Source organism: Lampris incognitus, chromosome 20 (genome assembly GCF_029633865.1).
Source record: "Lampris incognitus isolate fLamInc1 chromosome 20, fLamInc1.hap2, whole genome shotgun sequence".
Lineage (NCBI taxonomy): Eukaryota > Metazoa > Chordata > Actinopteri > Lampriformes > Lampridae > Lampris > Lampris incognitus.
The window spans coordinates 20,314,670-20,336,987 of NC_079230.1; the positions used below are offsets into that span (position 1 = coordinate 20,314,670).

The 22,318-nt window shown below is 45.6% G+C and overlaps 1 protein-coding gene across 1 annotated transcript in view; it reads left to right on the plus strand.

The window, feature by feature from the left end:
• LOC130130696 (inactive ubiquitin carboxyl-terminal hydrolase 53-like) overlaps window positions 1-22,318 on the plus strand; it is a 53,235-nt gene that overhangs the window by 17,145 nt on the left and 13,772 nt on the right. The window contains exons 9-12 of the mRNA XM_056300474.1: window positions 5,271-5,439; window positions 10,610-10,756; window positions 15,997-16,143; window positions 19,962-20,757. Of these exons, the coding sequence (XP_056156449.1) occupies window positions 5,271-5,439; window positions 10,610-10,756; window positions 15,997-16,143; window positions 19,962-20,757 (1,259 nt within the window). The remainder of the gene's footprint in view (window positions 1-5,270; window positions 5,440-10,609; window positions 10,757-15,996; window positions 16,144-19,961; window positions 20,758-22,318) is intronic.

Below are 22,318 nucleotides of genomic sequence, written 5' to 3' on the forward strand. Positions count from 1 at the left end.
GAGCTTTTGCACATGGAAGCATATGTTCATGAGTTAGTTGGTGTACTTAAAACCACCATGAGACCACACACTTTCTTCCTCTTAGACTGACTGATGTCACAGGCCACTGATAGGTACATTCATCTTCATCCTTCATCCTGTCACTCCTTGTTAGCAGTAAATGATGGCCTTGAAGCTGTTGAAGACATAACAGTGGGTTTGACTCCAAAATGGGCTCATTGCCATTTGATGAAACTGATGAAATTATGACTAGCATTTTTGGCAGGTGGTCATAATGTTTTTGCTCATCAGTGTGTATCTATCTATCTATCTATCTATCTATCTATCTATCTATCTATCTATCTATCTATCTATCTATCTATATGTGTGTGAGTGTGTTTGTGTGTGTGTTCGTTAGACCACCTGGTGTTTTACTGTACACAATGGCCACATCTCACATCTTAGAAATTTGACAGCTGAACATGACGTTTCCCAGGTCTGTGAAAGCCAGTGCATAAAAACGGCTTCATGTGAGTGGGAAAGTGGTGGGCAGTTTTGCAGTTTCACGAGTGGCGGCGCTCCATCTTTTACCCCCATCACCGCTCTCTTTATCGCCCAGTAAGAGCCCCATCGATTGGCCCCGGCGAGTGCCAGGGTTTCATGAGCCAACACAGAAGGGAAAAGTGTGGTTTCCCCTCCTCCTTTTCCTCTGCAGCTCCCCAACAGCGTCTCTCAAAGTACTGCAGCGGTGCTCCAGTGTACCACTTTAATTTGCTCCGCTGTGCTTTTTCTCTCTCTGATAACTGATTTTTTTTTTTACTGGTTAAACTTACGTGGGTGCCAATTAAACTTCTCGGTTCTCCTAAGCCGTTTTATGCGGGGAACTCGACATTCATGAAATATGTGTGTGTGCGCATGTTAGTATTCATTATGAATGTTAATGGCCAGCTGCATGTGTGTAGGCTACAGCTCATCATCCAGAGGTGATTTAAAAAAAAATTGTTTCCTTTTCTTTGATGGAGTGTATATGTGTAAGCATGGCACTTGTGTGCTCCACCACATCAACCCTGTTCTGTGGTGCAGTGGCTGGCTGGCTCAGTGTCAATCCATCAGCAGCTTGTGCTGTGTGTGCATCCCTCCATCCATCCCTCCATCCAACCCGGTGGGGCTACAGTACCCAGCGTCTGCCAAGTCTCCATACCTGGGTCCAATGTTGGCACCATTCCCACAGTTACCCCAAGTCCCAACCCTGCTAAATAACCCTGATGTTCTAAGCTTATCAAAACAGGACCATATGCAAAAAAAAGGCATAAAAAGTAGAATACAAAGTGTGTTTTTTTCTTTAAAAAGAATAAAATGATTCCTTTGCTCATTCTTAACATTCATGCCACTGGAATTACCACCACAGCAGCCTGTGAGACTGTCATCAAAAATGCATCGAAATCAATGTAATATAAACAGCAAAAATTAATTCATGTTATTTAATGAAATTAAATCAGAGACAAAAGTTATTACCACAAACAAACACACATAATTGTTATGTTCTGTTACAGTGAGACTTGTGGACCCAAATGCAAGACTCAGACACAGAAATATGGTAAATAAGAAAGAAGGGGGATTTATGAGACATCCGGGTAACATTGTGGTCTATTCCGTTGCCTACCAACATGGGGATCGGCAGTTCGAATCCTTGTGTTACCTCCAGCTTGGTCGGGCATCCCTACAGACACAAATTGGCCGTGTCTGTGGGTGGGAAGCCAGATGTGGGTATGTGTCCTGGTCACTGCAGTAGCGCCTCCTCTGGTCAGTCAGGGTGCCTGTTTGGGGGGGAGGGGGAACTGGGGGGAATAGCGTGATCCTACCACACACTACGTCACCCTGGCGAAACTCCTCACTGTCAGGTGAAAAGAAGCGGCTGGCGACTCCACATGTATCGGAGGAGGCATGTGGTAGTCTGCAGCCCTCCCCGGATCGGCAGAGGGGGTGGAGCAGTGACTGGGAAGGCTCGGAAGAGTGGTGTAATTGGCCAAATGCAATTGGGGAGACAAATGTGGGGGGAAATTCCCCCCCCCCCAAACAAAAACAGTGGGGGGGGGGTTATGGAGGCAGGCCAGAAAAGCAGTGCAGAGGGAATGGCGAAGGTAAAACCGGACCGGCGGGCGAGGGAGGGCAAGGAGGCCAGATGAAGACAAGCCCAGTGATGCGCCAGAGAGCCAGCAAGGCTGGCAGGTGAACGAGCCAGCGAATAGGCAAGAAGGACTGGCAGACAGACAAGTTGTGCAGACAGGCAGGCAAGCCAGCGAGTAGGTGAGGCGGCCAGACAGGCAGACCGGTGAGCAGGCTGACGAGGCAGGGCAGGTGTGAGGATAACTGAAGCAAAGAAGAAGAACAACAGTGAGTTCACTGGCACGAGAGAGAATCACTTGAATTTAGGGCAGTATACATGATACTGCGGGCCTGATCACAACCATGGAAGCAGAGGCAACGACCTGCCTGAAGTCTGGGAGTGAGAGCCTGGTTCTGATACGATGAAGTCAACGAGCTAATGGCAGGCAGGTGAGCTGATGAGGGATGAGTAGTGACGGGTGTGTTGGTGGAGCAAGGAACCAGAGGGTAGAAGGAGAGAGGCAGATCTGCTCATGCTGGACACAGAGCGACAAACGGGGAAACTCGAGGAATGCGGGGAACACAGGGAAACACACTAAGGCTTTGCCGTGGCCTTGACGATCATGCCTAAAATGGAAATTTGGCATGCACAGACAGTTGTAGGGCAAAGAATGGTAGGCTTAGGCTGTAGGATCATCAAACACATAACAGAGTAAGTGAATAATTGGAAGGGGTTGGTATAAATAAAGGCACAAAATCAAAAAACGGAAATATGTTTTATTTTGTAGTGTTGTTTGTGACTGTGCTTGGCAGTGGTTGGTAAAACGCTCGGAGCTCTCTAATGAAATTTGTTTTACAACCTAATTACTTTGTGAAAAGACAAACAAGACATACTTATTTAGGAAAATTAATGGATTGGGCACGTCACAGATTTTATTTGAACAAAAATACATGCATTAAAGGCATCCGGGTAGTGTAGTGGTCTATTCCCTTGCCTACCAACAAGGGGATTAGCCGTTCGAATCCCCGTGTTACCTCCGGCTTGGTCGGGCACCCCTACAGACACAATTGGCTGTGTCTGCGAATTGGAAGCTGGATGTGGGTATGTGTCCTGGCCGCTACACTAGCACCTCCTCTGGTTGGTAGGGGCGCCTGTTCAGGGGGGAGGGGGAACTGGGGGGAATGGTGTGATCCTCCCCCCTGGTGAAACTCCTCACTGTCAGGGGAAAAGAAGCAGCTGGCGACTCCACATGTATCGGAGGAGGCACGTGGTAGTCTGCAGCCCTCCCCGGATCGGCAGAGGGAGTCGAGCAGCGACCGGGACGGCTCAGAAGAATGGGGTTATTTGGACAAGTACAAAAAAAAAAATTACATGCATTACACATGAGCAAATAGTCACTCGGGTGGCACTGGCGATCTGAGCATTAAAACCGTTTGCCTTGACCTTGACAATATCACATGAGTATTAATAGAGGTTTTCCCGACATTATTTATTTCTCAGCATCTCAATAGGAGTACCTCAACTTTGTAATTATACTGACCCATAACACTGGCTCTGAAGTGGGTCACACACAGACCAGTATGCCATGATGGTTTCATTTATGGCTCTCATGGAGGTGGTTCATGTTCTGCCCGCTTCATCATCTCTTCCAACCGTATCTCCTTCAGCTCCCTCGGCCACACCACCATTGTTTCTCATCTCATTTTTTTTCTTCATATATCCTCCCTTTTCCTTGTTTTAAAGCCTTCCTTTTTCCACTCTTTTCTTTGCATCCAACAATCCTTCGTCACTCCCGAGCAATCTCCCCTCGCGGTTTGCCACCTCCTGCCCCCCCTCCTTCATTTGCTTAATTAAGGAGCGCAGGAGCATCTGTTAGCCTGCAGCCTGCCTGTGCGGCGCTTTTGCAGCACGACACCCAGCTAACCCAGCTTAGCTAATGTGATTGTGAGATTCTACCCCTGTGTGTGTGTGTGTGTGTGTGTGTGTGTGTGTGTGTGTGTGTGTGTGTGTGTGTGTGTGCGCGTGTGTGTGTGATATGCACTCAAATATCCAAGACACATTAAATTCTGCAGAAAAAAACAAACGCAAAATAACCCTGAAATGCACCGTTATCTCATTTCAGGTTTACAGATTAACTGTTGTGATTTTGGCGTGTTGTGGTGTTCTGGGGATACAAAAGGGAGCTGGTATTCAGTTGAGAGATTACATCGACACCTATTTGAATACTTAACAGTGGATGCCAGTTCTAAGACAGTTTTTGGTAACACTTTCTATGAAGCTTGCATCTGTAATGCTCTGTAAACATCTATAACGCCCTTTAATAATCTATAACACCCTATAAGCATCTATAACGCCCACGCTTTCCTATAACGTGTAGCACAATGACTAACGGCTATGGCTGAAGACTGTGAAATAGCAATGAAGTGTCATTATGCATCTCTACAAAACTTCAGCAAAACAAGTTGGCTATGATGCATTATGACATTTGACAGATAAACAGGCTAATGATGGCATATTCATAATGCATAAATCCGTTTTAAATTGACATACTGTATCATAAAGGTGGCTATAAGGTGTTGTGAAGACGTATACATGGTTATAATGAATCTTACAATGACTTATAGCTACACTTATAGGCCGTTATACGTAGATGCAAGCTTCATAGAAACTGTTACCCAATAATTTTATTTTTTTTTTGCATTACATCTTCTCTCAAATAAAAACTTAGCCAGTAAATCAAGAGAGCAGAGTTACAAAGAACATTTTTTCTTTGTCAACGGGACCCCCTCCCCTAAATTCACTTTTCTAAATTGGATCAGGCTGTGCTAGCTTGCAAATGCATGCAAAGTAGTAAACTAGATCCGGCTGTAAAATGTCACATTTTGGATTTTATTTTGATTTATTGATTGATTGATGTTGAAACACAAAGTCAGAGGTATTATTTCATTGTAAGATACACTAAATCTCCATCTGGTTTCTCTTCCTCCCACATACAGTCACATACACCCCCTGTACGCAATGGCTTATGTGTGTGTGTGTGTGTGTGTGTGTGTGTGTGTGTGTGTGTGTGTGTGTGTGTGTGTGTGTGTGTGTGTGTGTGTGAGCATAGATTTATGGGTTAGTGGCTAGACGTGCATCGGGACAGCTTGTAATTTAATTTCGTTCCATCTGTTTCTGTTCATAGGTTGGCTCCAGGTGGAAGGATGTGGTCACCAAATGCATCAAAGGTCACTTCCAACCTCTCCTCCTCTTTTACTCCAACCCCGAAGGGAGTGCCATCACTGTGGATGACGCCTCACGCCAAAACAACAGCCACGTCCACCACAAGATACCTGTTAACGGAGACGTCCAAGGTATGATGTGTTTGTCCATCAGGGCCCCCGGGGCGACTGGGTGTAGCATGAGAAACCCCCTTAATGTCTCAGGATCGTCCAAGTTTCTTTTGGTTTCGACTGCTTTTGTTGATTCCCTTCCCCTGGAATTTCACGGCTGCAGAATGGTTCAAGGGCTTTTGTGATGAAAGTGAAAATCACCATCATAATTAGCGTCGGTGGCATCATTACTAACCCCGACTCTGTTGACAGCACAGTCTCATTATGTCGGATAAGATTAAATGATGCTTTAGTGTCCTTATCTGGTGTTGACAACAACCAGCTCCTGTGAGATAGATGTTGTTAGGTTGTTGTCCTGATTCAGCAGTTAAAATTGCTTTTTGTGTGCATCGTTTTATCCATGAACTTTTCCTGTTTTTTATTTTATTTTGGGAATTTTCTCCCCTTTTCTCCCCAATTGTATACAGCGGTGCAGCGGTACACGGCAAGAAGGTCCTGGGTTCGAGCCCCCGGGGTAGTCCAACCTTGGGGGTCGTCCTGGGTCGTCCTCTGTGTGGAGTTTGCATGTTCTCTCCATGTCTGCGTGGGTTTCCTCCGGGTGCTGCGGTTTCCTCCCACAGTCCAAAGACATGTAGTTCAGGTGAATCGGCCATACTACATTGTCCCTAGGGGTGTGTGTGTGTGTGTGTGTGTGTGTGTGTGTGTGTCTTTATAAAAACAAAGGAGACAAATCCATCTGCTCCAACAGTAGGGGTATTTCACTGCTGGCCATTGCTGGAAAGGTTCTAGCCAAGATCATGCTCCGCAGACTAACACTCGCAATAGCCGAACAGGTCATACCAGAGTCACAATGCGGCTTCCGAAAGGATAGAGGGACCATTGACATGATCTTTGTGACACGCCAGCTCCAGGAGAAATGCAGAGAACAGCACAAGGATTTATACATAGCATTCATAGACCTCTCAAAGGCATTTGATACAGTTAACCGGGCCCTGCTGTGGCAAGTCCTGAAGAAATTTGGATGTCCACCCAAGTTTCTTACCATTCTTGGACAGTTTCACTCAGGAATGATGGCCCGAGTGGTAGTGGGGAACCGCAGTTCTGAGCCCTTTGGTGTGCAGACTGGAGTCAGACAAGGCTGTGTGCTAGCCCCAGTCCTGTTCAATATCTTCTTAGTCTCTGTTACAACACTGCTACGAAGGAGGCTGGAGAAGCAGGCTGGAGTCACCATTGACTTCAGGCTTGATGGTAACCTATTTAACATCAGGAGGTTTCAGGCAACCACCAAGTTGACCTCTGAGACCATTATTGAGCTACAGTATGCCGACGATTGTGCCCTGGTAGCTCACACACCAGAAGCTCTACAAAACACTCTGTTGGCAGTTGTAACTGCATACAGGAGAATGGGACTGATTATTAACACCCAAAAGACAGAGGTAATCTGTCAGTTGACTGCCGGCCTCCCAAACCACCCAACAACCTTCACAGCAGAAGGGCAACAACTGGCCACTGTTCCTGCCTTCAAATATCTGGGAAGTATGCTATCCGACACCTGCAAAATAGACGATGAGATTCAGCACCGCCTCAAACAAGCCTCAACATCTTTTGGCCGTCTAAGGAGAAGGGTTTTCCAAAACAGCAACCTCAATCTCCACACTAAAGTGCTTGTTTACAGAGCAGTGTGCATCTCCACACTACTCTATGGATGTGAGGCATGGACCATCTACAGCCACCATCTCAGAAGCCTGGAGGCCTTCCATGTAAAATGTCTCCAGAGGATCCTTGGCATTACTTGGGAGGACAGGGTGCCACACACAGAGGTGTTGGAGCGGGCAGGCAGCTGCAGCGTGGAGTCTACCCTAAAACACCATCAACTCAGGTGGCTTGGGCATGTTATTCGCATGCCCAGCGAACGACTCCCACGAAAAGTCCTCTACGGCCAACTACGCCTTGGTCAACGCACTGCTGGTGGGCAGAAGAAGCGGTTCAAAGACCAAATGAAGACCACACTAAAAAGATGTCAGATCAACCCCTCTTCTTTGGAGGAACTTGCTTTCTGCCGCACAACCTGGCGCTCACATCTCAGAGGGAGTGAAGTACATGGAAAACCAGCGCACACAACACCGTGTAGCAAAGCGTGCAAAGAGGCATGCTCGCAAAGCTACCACTACCCCCTCCAGCACCACTTTTACATGCCCGGTCTGCAACCGCAACTGTGCATCCAGGATCGGACTATTCAGCCACCAAAGGACCCACAAATAGAAGAAGATGGTCATCATCGGGCACGATGGACAACCAGCAAGCAAGCAAGCAAGTGTGTGTGTGCGTGTGCGTGTGCGTGTACGTGTGCGTGCCCTGTGATTGACTGGTGGCCTGTCCATGGCGTCTCCCTGCCTGCTGCCCAATGATTGCGGGGATAGGCTCCAGCATCCCCACGACCCAGAGAGCAGGATAAGTGGTTTGGATAATGGATGTATCCGGCTGATTACCCCACCTTTCCGAGCCGTCCCGGTCACTGCTCCATCCCCTCTGCCGATGCGGGGAGGGCTGCAGACTAAAACATGCCTCCTCCGATACATGTGGAGTCGCCAGCCACTGCTTTTCACCTGACAGTGAGGAGTTTGGCCAGGGGGACATAGCGCGTGGGAGGGATCACGCTATTCCCCCTCCCCCATGAACATGTGCCCCAGCCAACCAGAGGAGGTGCTAGTGCAGCGACCAGGACACATACCCACATCCGGCTTCCCACCCGCAGACACGGCCAATTGTGTCTGTAGGGACACCCGACCAAGCCGGAGGTAACAAGGATTCAAAACAGCGATCCCCGTGTTGGTAGGCAACGGAATAGACTGCCATGCCACCCAGACAACTTGCCCTATTTTTAATGTCGAATGTTTGAAAGTGATCATCCCCTTCGTTAGTCTGAAATTAATGGCCAGCATTTTATATGTAACCAAGTTGTTTAGTAGCCGAAAGGACCCCTTGTCATGGTGTTGATTTTTGGGCTTTTGGAGCTGAGCCTTACGGTGTATGTAGATTATGATACTCCTGCTTCAGCGAGCCAAGAAATAAAACTGCCTCCTCAGCCACTTACAGGCAACCAGGAAAGCCCATCGTCACCCCCCCGGTTCTTGTGCCAATTCACAAGAACCACACTGCATTCATAATTCATGTCTCCCCTTTTTAATTCATGCTATATTTAACCAATGCTATATTTAAGCAATAAAGCACATTTGGACTTTGTAACGGGGGAGACAGGAAGTGAAGTGGAGTGAAGAATGGGTTTGATCTCAGCTGGCTGGATGTACCTAAAGCGAGTTCAGCACGAGCCGGTGATTTGTCTGGTGTTTTGAACTGAAAGTATGTTGTCCTGAGATGCACCCGAGGCAATCTCAATCTGGAGTGCGAGTACAATGGGTGGCCAGTGAGGTCGAGTGCACAGATGTGTTTTTTTCCCCCCCTTTTTGTTTTTTTCCCCTACCGTTTGCCCCAATACATCCAAACAGTTTGATGTTTGACTGGAAAAACAGATGTCAGACGCTGTATAGATGTGGATTCTGGAGTATTTTGTTTTCACTGTTGGCTCAGCCTGAGAATCAGCAGGCTGTCTCCTTATTCAATATTGTGACATTTTGAAGATTTTGATACATGTTCTGATTTTTCAAATGTCACAATATTATAAATGTTACGATTCGATGGTATGTTATTTTCAAGTCTCTATCAGCTTTTTTCTGACAATTATTATCGATAATTCAAATCAAGTATACAACAAAGTGCATTTCTTTTATACCCCGTGTGTTACAAAAGCTTAAAACATGAGTGTGCTTCCCTGAGTTAACATTCAAACATTTCAAATTCAATCATTCAGAGATGCAGATGTCATGACATCGAGTCTCTTCACAGCATCTGGTCATTGTACTTTAACATTGTGCTTCAGGGCAAACACTGCAATATTAAAATGGTCATACAACATTGTTCAGTTTCGCACTAAATCCCCCCCCCACACACACACACACCCCACCCTACCCCTAATAATATTTATTATATAATATAATTTGTATATAATAATATAATAATTATACAGTTTTGCACTAAATTAACCCCCCACACACACACACCCTACCCCTAATAATATTTATTATATAAATATAATAATATGATAATTATACAGTTTTGCTCTAAATTAAACCCCCCACACAAACACACACACATACCCCACCCTACCCCTAATAATAGTTATTGTATAATACAATATATTATAGATATATAATATATATAACAATATAATAATTATACAGTTTTGCACTAAATCAGCCGCCCCCCCACATACACCCTACCCCTAATAATATTTATTATTATACAGTTTTGCACCAAATCAGCCCCCCCACACACACACACCCTACCCCTAATAATATTTATTATGTAATATGATATAGATATATAGTGGCCAACAGTATTTTTCTGTTGTAAAAGCAGCAGTAATACCCATTCATTACACAGCTTTCATTAGCTGTAAATGAAATCATTTCCGCCACTAATCTCTTGGACTTTTAAAATCAATTTTGGGGAGACATCAAAAATCTGGTTGTGGGCGTAGAGATGTTTGTTTTTTGTTTTTTTCTCCCTTTCCGCTGTCCCACATGAAAATCCCCCCAGTCTATGTTAGTCGCCTTTGCTGGCAGCAGTGACAATTTGTTGATGACAACATTCAACCATCTCTGCAGCGCGGATTATAAAGCTCTGGATTTGTTTGGGTAGGGTGGGGTTTTTTCTTTTCTATCCCCCCTGACAGATTTTCCTATAACGCGCCACACTGGCCGTGCCCCAGGTCCACACGGTGGCTGCTTGCTGCTGACTGCCGGTCAGAGCCTGCGGGGCGTCCGACCAAACCGCTACCACCCTCCCAAAACAAAGGAGAAATTTACCCGCGGTTCTTGTTTTAAAACTTATCTGTTTCTGAGTTTCAGGTGAGGTACATGCATACGTTGTCGCTCTTCTTTTCAAACGCCGTGTTTGTGGTGTTGGTGTGTTACCATGTTTCTGCAGTGTGACCTAGGCGTTATCTCAGTGCGTGCGATGTGATTGGAGAATTGGGGGGGAGAATGGGCTGAATTATGGGCTGACATTAAAAAAAAAGAGTTCCACTTTAAATTGATAGTACCTTGTGTTCGCGCTTTGCTGCACCACTCAGGTCCAGAGTCGCCACTTCTGGCACCCAGAAAGCTGAACCTGACGAGGGAAAACTTGAACGCGGTGCTGGGCCAAGGCTCCTTCAAACAGAACACCCCCTCCACTTTCAGCCGGGGCAGCGGGCAGACCAGCGGTGGCCGTGGACCAGGTAAGAAAGAGGGCTGGACGAGGAAGGGGAGGAAGAGGAGGAGGAGGAGGAACAAACACAGTGGGGGTTCCACAGGATAAAACCAGATGAAGGGTTGGGATCATAGACAGGCGCTGAAACGGGGAGGACAGAGTATGAAATGTGCAAAGAAGTGACAAGTCGATATGTATTAGGGCTGTCATAGGCATTTATAAGACTCAAGCATATAATATGTAAATTATATTGGTTTTATATGCACCATATGCATGCAGTATGTGTGTGTGTGTGTGTGTGTGTGTGCATGTGTGTGTGTTTGTGTGTGTATTTCACATCACCAGTTCAGGGACTTGGGATGAAAATTAGCCATCAAGCTATATCTGTGTATAATGCGTCAGACCTCTTGGAAGTTTGTCTTTTTTTATTGTACACCGTCCCTATTAAGTAAACTTGGAAAGGAATAAAATAAATGTTTGTGTACAGAGAGAAAGGCGACGAGAGATGACGGGACAGGAGAGCCAGAGAAAGAGAGAGCGCTGATTGAATGTCTTCCTTGTAAAAATAAATCTATGTTTGTAATAAAAAAACAAGGAGATTAGGGCCAGTTGTGAAAGAGACAGGTCACATACAACTGCCACTCGTCCACATGCAAATTGATACAGATAGCGGGAGAAGGTTGTATTGAGAGATACGTTTAGATAAGTCGGCACTTGTGTGTGGCTATATAGAAAATCTTATCATAGGATAATCATAGGGTGTTTTACACAATGCATACACTACCGTTCAAAAGTTTGGGATCACATTTAAATGTCCATATTTTTGAAGGAAAAGCACTGTACTGTTCAATGAAGATAACTTTAAACTAGTCTTAACTTTAAAGAAATACACTCTATACATTGCTAATGTGGTAAATGACTATTCTAGCTGCAAATGTCTGGTTTTTGGTGCAATATCTACATAGGTGTATAGAGGCCCATTTCAAGCAACTATCACTCCAGTGTTCTAATGGTACAATGTGTTTGCGCATTGGCTCAGAAGGCTAATTGATGATTAGAAAACCCTTGTGCAATCATGTTCACACATCTGAAAACAGTTTAGCTCGTTACAGAAGCTACAAAACTGACCTTCCTTTGAGCAGATTGAGTTTCTGGAGCATCACATTTGTGGGGTCAATTAAACGCTCAAAATGGCCAGAAAAAGAGAACTTTCATCTGAAACTCGACAGTCTATTCTTGTTCTTAGAAATGAAGGCTATTCCATGCAAGAAATTGCTAAGAAATTGAAGATTTCCTACACCGGTGTGTACTACTCCCTTCAGAGGACAGCACAAACAGGCTCTAACCAGAGTAGAAAAAGAAGTGGGAGGCCGCGTTGCACAACTGAGCAAGAAGATAAGTACATTAGAGTCTCTAGTTTGAGAAACAGACGCCTCACAGGTCCCCAACTGGCATCTTCATTAAATAGTACCCGCAAAACACCAGTGTCAACATCTACAGTGAAGAGGCGGCTACGGGATTCTGGGCTTCAGGGCAGAGTGGCAAAGAAAAAGCCATATCTGAGACTGACCAATAAAAGAAAAAGATTAAGATGGGCAAAAGAACACAGACATTGGACAGAGGAAGACTGGAAAAAAGTGTTGTGGACGGATGAATCCAAGTTTGAGGTGTTTGGATCACAAAGAAGAACGTTTGTGAGACGCAGAACAAATGAAAAGATGCTGGAAGAATGCCTGACGCCATCATAAGCATGGTGGAGGTAATGTGATGGTCTGGGGTTGCTTTGGTGCTGGTAAGGTGGGAGATTTGTACAGGGTAAAAGGGATTCTGAATAAGGAAGGCTATCACTCCATTTTGCAACGCCATGCCATACCCAGTGGACAGCGCTTGATTGGAGCCAATTTCATCCTACAACAGGACAATGACCCTAAACACACCTCCAAATTGTGCAAGAACTATTTAGAGCAGAAGCAGGCAGCTGGTATTCTATCGGTAATGGAGTGGCCAGCGCAGTCACCAGATCTGAACCCCATTGAGCTGTTGTGGGAGCAGCTTGACCGTATGGTACGCAAGAAGTGCCCATCCAACCAATCCAACTTGTGGGAGCTGCTTCTGGAAGCGTGGGGTGCAATTTCTCCAGATTACCTCAACAAATTAACAGCTAGAATGCCAAAGGTCTGCAATGCTGTAATTGCTGCAAATGGAGGATTCTTTGACGAAAGCAGTTTGATGTAAAAAAAATCTTATTTCAAATACAAATCATTATTTCTAACCTTGTCAATGTCTTGACTCTATTTTCTATTCATTTCACAACATATGGTGGTGAATAAGTGTGACTTTTCATGGAAAACACAAAATTGTTTGGGTGATCCCAAACTTTTGAACGGTAGTGTACATATAAACATACACACACACACACACACACACACACATATATATATATATATAAACCGGTTTTTTTTTTCAGAAACCATCAGTGGTGTAGATAAAAGTGCTCAACAAATGAGGAGCAGAATATTAAGAATATTAATCTTATATATATCTCACCATATTTGTCCTATGTTGTAGAATCGATCTGAGCTTCATCACATTGAATGGTTTGGTAATGTTAAGCATAATATCAAACCAAAACTACTTTTCAAATAATGCTCCCTCAAATATTTCACACCTCATTTTGTGAGAGAAAACAGGTAATTGATTATCACTGTAATTCATTTAGATGGCAGAATTGTGTGTCATGGGTGTCTGGGTAGCGTAGTGGTCTATTCCGTTGCCTACCAACATGGGGCTCGCCGGTTGAAGTCCCCATGTTACCTCCGGCTTGGTTGAACGTCCCAATTAGCCATGTCTGTGGGTGGGAAGCCGGATGTGGGTATGTGTCCTGGTTGCTGCACTAGCGCCTCCTCTGGTCAGTCGGGACGCCTTTTCGGGTTTGGGGGGGGGGACTGGGAGGAGTAGCGTGATCCTCCCATGTGCTACGTCTCCCTGGCGAAACTTCTCACGGTCAGGTGAAAAGAAGTGGCTGGTGACTCCACGTGTATCGGAGGAGGCATGTGGTAGTCTGCAGCCCTTCCTGACTCGGCAGAGGGGGTAAAGCAGCAACCAGGACGGCTTGAAAGAGTTGGGGGGGGGGGGGGGGAGTGGGTCCTGGGTAATTGGCCGGATACAATTGAGAAGAAAAAGGGGGAACCCCCCCCCCCCAAAAAAAAGGAAAGAAAAAGATGGCAAGATATACTGTAGAAGGAGTAGACAGAGAGAGAGTAAAGGAAGGAGCGGTGGGAGGAGCAGGGTCAAGTTTGTGTCTCGAGGTCCATCAGTGAATATGTGACTCATTTGGGCTCATTACTCACTCCTGTGTTGTTATATCACTGTGCCGTGCAAATTTGCATGTGTCCTTGTGATCCTGATCCCTTTGTTGTTGCTGGTTCTTGGTTAAAGGCTATGAACTCAGACTGATGTTGTGTTGTTCTATATGTGCGTCTGTGTGTGAGTTGTTTTTTTTTATTTTTTAGTACAACCAAATAAGGTTACTGGTTACTCAGAGCCTTCAGAAATAGTAAAACCACACTGAAGGGATAGAGACAGAGGAAGATAGGAGGGGAGAAACTGCGAGTGGCATGTCGAATGACCTAATTGGTCTTCACCGGTTTCAGTTTTGCATCTTTCGTCTGGGGGGGGGCAGGATTGGTGATTAGCGGAAATGGGATTGCACATCATTCCACCAGCTTTAGTGCCGCAGAGAATATGGAATAGTCTTTTGATAAGGAAGCTGTTGACGGTCTTCCAGTCCCTATTGTGCTTCAACCAGCTGACCGAAATCTGCTCATCTTTTTCCAGCGCCATGGCAACCCATTATCTCGGTTTAGAAATATAACAATCAAATATGCCCGTTCTGAGTCATGATGTCTCACATTTAGATAGGCTGAATGGACACGGAACATTTCTGATCAAATTTCAACTCCACAAAACAAGTTTATTGTTGATACATAACTCGTGGTAGTGGTAAATATAATTTATTGAATGAATTCTAATGTGGGCTTGATGTACTCATCTCAGATTTAATGGTTCGGTATCAGGTAGTGTTGCACAATCTTGACATGTCTGTCCCAGAGACGCATGTGTCTGCCGCTCCCATGTGTAACTCTGTCACGTTTGCATGGCTGCGGATTTGTGTCTTAGAATATTGCGACGTGCAGTTCTTTTGTTTGCATCTCAGGGCATCATGAATCATGGGAGATGATGCACAGGGGATAACGCATAGCGTGGAGATGTGGCTGCAGCGCAGCCGTTGTTCCACCTCGGTGCCTTTTCCCTCACCTAGCAGTAATTGGCACGTGTATGCATGCATTGATCAGTCCCGCTCTCTTCGACACACTCAGCAACTATTAAATGCCTCTGGGAAAGGTGGCGGTCGGGTAGGTGGGTGGGATGGGGTGGGGCGGGGGGGGGGGCAAAAGACAAGAGAGGTGAAAGCTGAGAGAGAGGGAGAGAAGAGGGAGAGTGTTCGTAAGGAAAAAGAGAATGGCATCTCATGACCATAATAGGTAAAGATATTTTTCCACTTTGCAGTGATTGATGAAGCAGAGTCAAACCCAGAGAATGAATGAAAGTATAACTGCTGATGTAGAAAGGGTTATGTTACACTCATGACATCAGCCATGGATTTTAAGGGCGGCACGGTGACCCAGGCATTAGCGCTGTTGCCTCACAGCAAGAATGTCCTGTGTTCGAACCCCCAGGCTGTCCCAGGTCCTTTCTGTGTGGAGTTTGCATGTTCTCCCTGTGTCTGTGTGGGTTTCCTCCGGGCACTCTGGTTTCCTCATACCATCAAAAAAGACATGCATGTTAGGGTTGATACTACTATCTGTGTCCCTGACCAAGGAAATAGGAAGAAATAACTGGAGTTGGTCCCTGGGTGCTGCACGGCGGCTGCCCACTGCTCCTAGCTACACTGCTAGGATGGATTAAATGCAGAGTGAATTTAATTTGTATGTATGTACAAAATGACTAATAAAGAGTATTCTATTCTATTCTATTCTATTCTATTCTATTCTATTAAGACCGATTTGTGTACATCCACCCCACCCTCCTGCTCCACTCCCCACTGAAGCTCAGCATTTTTGTTTGGGCTGTTTCTTTCTGCATTAATTCAGCATTCAGCTCTGTTGGTGTCCCCTTTTTATCCTCTTTTTTAAAAACTCACTCAGAAGAAGCCGCTCTGCTAAATGGCTGATGGTAAACTGTTCACCCTCTCCTTTGCTTTTGTAGTGAAGATAGCCTCCAGCGACCCCAAGAGCCGCATCAGGGACATCTCCAGAGAAGTTGCCCAGAGAGCAGCAGAGGTCCGGGGGATGCATCCATCCAGAAGGGAGCCTGATAGGAGCGGCCAGCGGAGGCCCGAGTCACATTACAAAGGTTGGTCATCTATCGTGAATAACCAACCCTCGACCAGTTCTCTCATTTGTAAGGAAGCCTTCACATTGCACTCAGATAAGTATTCATCTGTACACATGTTGAGAGAGATAACACAAACATATTCAATGGAGCGAGAGAGGGAGAAAAAAAAAAGACAAACCCATTCTTGGCTAGCTATGGATAAACAGTTTGACACACACGCACCCGCACGCATACGGCACCAGAAGACTCGATAGCCTTTGACATCTAAACAGCGCTCCACGCAAACGCTGCCGTGCATAAACACATAGATGAGCGTCGCCAGGCTTAATGAGACAAAAGGCTAGCCTTCCACACCACCAGCCCTTACATAACTCTGGGTTTGGGAGCAAAGTGTCAGAAAGGGGATTAAGTGCTGATGTCTGTTCAAGCCTGCCTTCATCCCTCTTGCTCATAATCATAGCCGTTGGTGCTCTTCCTCTGTGATCTGCATGCATGGGCGCAAACTAAGTCCAGAAGCAATGCCAGAAACCAAAAAAGAATAAGAAGAAGAAAAAAACAAAGCTTAGTTTTCCTTTAACTCCAAAAGGAATGCATAAGTGCCTCCCTGCATTCTCCCCATATGTTTGTTGTTTCGTCAATGTAAAGGCGGATTCTTTTTTCTGTATATTTCTGTCTCCTGTGGTGAGTTTCAGAATTGTTCACCTTAAAATTTACCCACCACAACAGGTGAACCTCTTAATTTTTGCTACCTCACCAGTAATGGATGAACATGTGTAGTAGTTCTGATCAATATACCCCCCCCTTTTTCTCCCCAATTGTATCTGGCCAATTACCCCACTCTTCCGAGCCATCCCGGTTGCTGCTTCACCCCCTCTGCCGATCCGGAGAGGGCGGCAGACTACCACGTCTCCTCCAATACATGTGCAGTCGCCAGCCGCTTCTTTTCACCTGACAGTGAGAAGTTTCACCAGGAGGACATAGTGCATGGGAGGATCACGCTATTCCCCTCAGTTTCCCCTCCCTCCCCAAACAGGTGCCCAAACTGACCAGAGAAGATGCTAGTGCAGCGACCAGGACACATACCCACATCTGGCTTCCCACCCGCAGACACGGTCAATTGTGTCTGTAGGGACGCCCAACCAAGCCGGAGGTAACACGGGGATTCGAACCGGTGATCTTCATGTTGGTAGGCAACAGAATAGACCGCCACACCACCCGGATGCCCCTGATCAATATACTTGATTGGTTTGTTCTTTTATTGATAGCTTTAGTGCCTCCAGTTGCTCAGATTTGTAGGGATTATGGTACATTAGTGTAACACACTCCCAAATCCAGCGTGTAAACTGCAGCAGCTCTGGTGAGCACCAGGCTCACGTCCCATTATGATTGAATGCAGCTGGCCAAAGGAGGCTTGCATCATTGCCGTGATAGATGGCAAGCATGGAAGTGACAACTACAGTTAATGTAAGTATTATAAATCTGCCCCGGTGCTGCTCACGCCCAGGATGGCACTTTGTTAAAGAGCCTACTCCAGTAAAACTTGAACTACTCCAAAAGAAATATTCCTTAGAGGCTTGGTGGCTCATGTCGGAGTGAAGGATTTTAGGGGTTCTCCTCAGGGTATTTCAGAATTGTTTCCTGTGATTTTGAAGTTGGACATGTTATCCCATCCAGCCAAAATGCACTTGGGAGTCATTTTTGCATCCAGACATCACTGCACTGACAGCAAGAACCTTTAAAACACAATCCCAACATCTTACCCGGCGACAAAGACTTGGAAAGTACACATAAGGTTTGACGCGAGTTAGCTCTGACAGTCATCAGAATCCATCACAGTGGTAACTCAATCTCTCATGACATTTTTTTTTTTTTGCCAAGGGCCGGTGCAACGATATCCCATAATTCACTCTGCAGAGCTTTGACTTTAACCTCACAGTAGATCACGAGCCGCTGTTGTTTACACGACACTGCCTGTGTGCTGCACATGACCTACGCTCTACAAATTCATTCACTGTCGATTCAACCACTGTCGGCCAGTGGTGATAGATTGCGTGAATTAGCCTGGACCGAGCTTAGAAATAATTAGAAAAAAAAAATCACCCAGGAAGAGTATACATCATGTCCTGAAAATGTTGATACCAAACAATTCCTGCCTTTTTCAACAAAATGGTCAGTTTGAATATGACACCTTGTATTCTGAGATGTACATGCTTGAAAATATATTCTGCAGTTGAATGTCATAGAGTTGGTGAATAAAGTGTGTCTGTATGGCCTGCCTGCCTGCCTGCCTGCCTGCAGTTACATATGACTCTATCAGGAGAGCTGTCTGCCCATATATTTAGACTGTGGCTGTTGTGACAAGTGGTGTCCTTGCATCTGTTGTGCAGCATGATGCGTGCATGCTCCTCGTGCATTTTTTACATCCAATGCGTGCAAAAGCAAACGCGCATGCACAGCGATGCTTCTTTAAATCACTCATATCTACATGGACATCATCACGTGAGCCCGCTAACCTCAGTGCATGCACCGTGGCATAAATTGGACTCCGAGTTTTCATTATTCACACCTTCCTCTCATCTGCAGACATTGTGGGGGTAACGCCAGCAACCCCATTTTCACCGTGCCCCTCCCTTACCAGCCCCCCTCCCCCCTTCCGAATCCCCACTCTTATCCCAGCTGCCAGACTCTTGTGTGAAATTTTGCATCCGAGTCAAGGTGGTGCTAAAGGTCAATTTTTAATTTGTTTGGGCAACAGGATGCACAGCACGGCCACTCGGTACCGGTGCAGATGTAACGTCAGCTGAAGTGCTGTGTCAGAAACGGAGTTGGTTTTGCACACAAAGTGGTTGTCCTTGTCACAGCGATCTGGACTTGTTATTTTGACTTCTGCAGATTTCCTCTTTTTCACACTTCACTCTCTGTCTAAAGGGGAATTAAATCAACTCTGATGCTGCCGCACTTTATTTGACACACAAAAGTCTCTTAAGTTATGAAATTAACTGACTTAAGTAGGTATTTCATACTGAACTTTTTCAAGGTAAAAAACTATCACCTTGTGTCATGTATTGCCATGCTGTCGTGGGTGCTTTTGCGCTTGACATACTTCTCGGTATAATTTTGATTCTTAGGGTGTCCGTTACAGTCTATTTCGTTGCCTATCAACACGGGGCTCGCCGGTTCGAATCCGTGTGTTACTTCCAGCTTGGTCGGGCATCCCTACAGACACAACTGGCCGTGTCTGCAAGTGGGAAGCTGGATGTGGGTATGTGTCCTGGTTGTTGCACTAGCGCCTCCTCTGGCTGGTCGGGGCACCTGTTTTGGGAGGGGGGGACTGGGGGTAATAGCGTGATCCTCCCACGTGCTACGTCCCCCTGGTGAAATGCCTCGCTGACAGGTAAAAAGAAGCAGCTGGCGACTCCACATGTATTGGAGGAGGCATGTGGTAGTCTGCAGCCCTCCCTGGATCGGCAGAGGGGCTGGAGCAGCGACTGGGATGACTCAGAAGAGTGGGGTAATTGGCCGGATACAGCGGGGGAGAAAAAGGGGGGGGGCATCTGGGGAAAAAAAAATTCTTTTGATTCTTAGTTTGACCAAACAAGAAAACACAATATTTGAAATTTTTTTATTGTATTTGTTTTTTCCGGCTTGTGAAGGTTCAAATTTTTCTGCTTCTCTAACATGAAGCATGTTGAGCTTCATTTCATGTCTGAAAGGTGCTATATTGTTTATTGATATTATTATTATAGTGATTCTATCAATGATCCGTGGTTTATGTCGACTAGCAAAGTCTACTTCCAAATGAACCTCTGACCAAACTCTTTTAACTTCTTCCTCAGATCCAGTTCAAGACAGGATGTCCCGCTCTGCCTCCCCTCCAGAGAATGGCTTCAAGCAATACCTGGAGACCCGACTGTACAGCAGCCAGGGCAAAGGACCCACACGCACTGAGCGGACGCCCCACCTAGGCGGACGGTCCTCTCACGAACCACCCCGCTCTCACTCTCGGGTGCAGGTGTTGCCCAACATGACCAGCAGTGGCGGTGGCCACCACAGCCGCAAGCAGGACCAGATCTCCAACGGATACGACACGGACAGCAGCCAAGATTCGCGGGAGCGTCCCAGAAACGGCGGGAACGGCCGTAGCAGTAGGCCTACTCGACCATGGAAGCCTATGCGGGAAGTGCTGAATGTGGACAGTGTCGTAAGCAGCGTCGGTACTGGCGGTGGTAGTTCGGGAAGTCAGGAGCGAAGGCAGCACAGCCCCAGGAGGAGGCCAAGTAGCCAGTCGCCCTCCCGCGAACGAGAACGGGACAGGGACTTCACGTGGGGAGGCCGAGAGGAGCGCAAGCCAAAGAGTCTTATGACCATTTACGAGGATGAACAGAGGCACGAGATCGGTGGCAGCCATAGCTCGCTGGATTCGGACAGCCGTGGTGGCCACAGTGACAAGGATAGGTCAAAGGGTTCGGGGACCCTGAAAGTTCGCAACGACAACTGGAAGATTCAGCGAACCGAGTCGGGATATGAAAGCAGCGACAGGCTAAGCAATGGCTCAGCAAACCTCGATTCACCCATAGTGGAGAACCTATCCTCCAAAGAGCTGAGGCCCATCCCTGAACTCCATCTGGCAAGGTTGAATAGTTGATTACATTTTAGATTAATCTTTTTAATCTGCCAACTGTCTCTTTAACAATGTATTTACTTGATGCAAATCTGAGTACTGTACAGTAGGACCGTAGGGATTAGTCGAAATGATCGCTTATTGTCTTCCAGTGGTATTGTATCAAGATGAAATTCAGGTATCATATCATGACGCGCAAATTTGTTGTCTAGACTGATGATGAGAAGAGTCGATTACCTAGAGTTTTTCGCAAAATGAGATCCTAAATGATTAAAACTAGTTTTAGTTTGATATAAAACTTAACAGTACAAAAGAGATCAGTCTTTTATATAAGATTTTAAATGTTTAAAATAAAGGATTTTAAATTTTAATAAAAGTACAAAAGAAGGACAAGATTAGGAACGAGTATATTAGAGGGACAGCTCAGGTTGGACGGTTTGGAGACAAAGCAAGAGAGGCAAACTGAAATGGTTTGGACATATGTGGAGGAGAGATGCTGGGTATATTGGGAGAAGGATGCTGAATATGGAGCTGCCAGGGAAGAGGAAGGCCAAAGAGGAGGTTTATGGATGTGGTGAGGGAGGACATGCGGGTGGCTGGTGTGACAGAGGAAGATGCAGAGGACAGGAAGAAATGGAAATGGATGATCCGCTGTGGCAGTCCCTAAGGGGAGCAGCCGAAAGTCGTAGTAGTAGTACAAAAGAGATCAGTGTGTTGATCCCATATTAGATTCTTAAACATGGTATTATTGCTTACAGTATGTAAGCGGATATCATGATGTTTATTGATGTGTAAAATTCCAGTGATGATCTTGATAATATTTTCCATATCGCCCAGCACTACTGTACAGGATAAATAACATTTTTAAAGGCCAACAAAAGGATGTTTTTTTTTTTGTCATTTGCTGGTCAGTAAATAGCGTTTGTCAAAATCCTTCCTTCAAGTCATCCAACGCACAGCTTGTGTAATATTCTGCTATTTCTGAATAATGTCACAAACCATCTCTTCTAAGAATAGCGATACCCATTTGTCATAAATGCACACGAGGCAAATAAATTGAGGTTATTTTGCCAGGCCATCATTAGTCGGTGCAGCGGTACAGGTCTCATTTGTAGATAATGATCCCTATCTGCTGACAACAATTGCTCTGCTCAGAAAAGAGAGAGACGGCTGGCGGCCGACTTTTGGTTCAACCACCGGTTCCCTGCACAAGCCTCTCTCCTGACAATACATGGCTCAAGTGGAGCTCAGTAATTCATTATTCACCATGTATCCCATGACGCCGTTCTGTTTCTGGGTGTTATATATGAAATCTATAATTTATTAGTCATAAGATATCCCTTTCGTACTTGAAAATTACCACTACTGTCAATGAGATGCCGGCTGCAAGTGTTCAAACATAATGAGGCAAAAAGAAGAAAATCTGTAACAGAATCGTTTCAGATAGTACATTATGTATTGGTATCAGATAGTATATTATGGATTGGTATCAGATAGTATTTTATGTATTAGTATCAGATAGTATATTATAGTATCAGATCGTATATTATGGATTAATATCAGATGGTATAT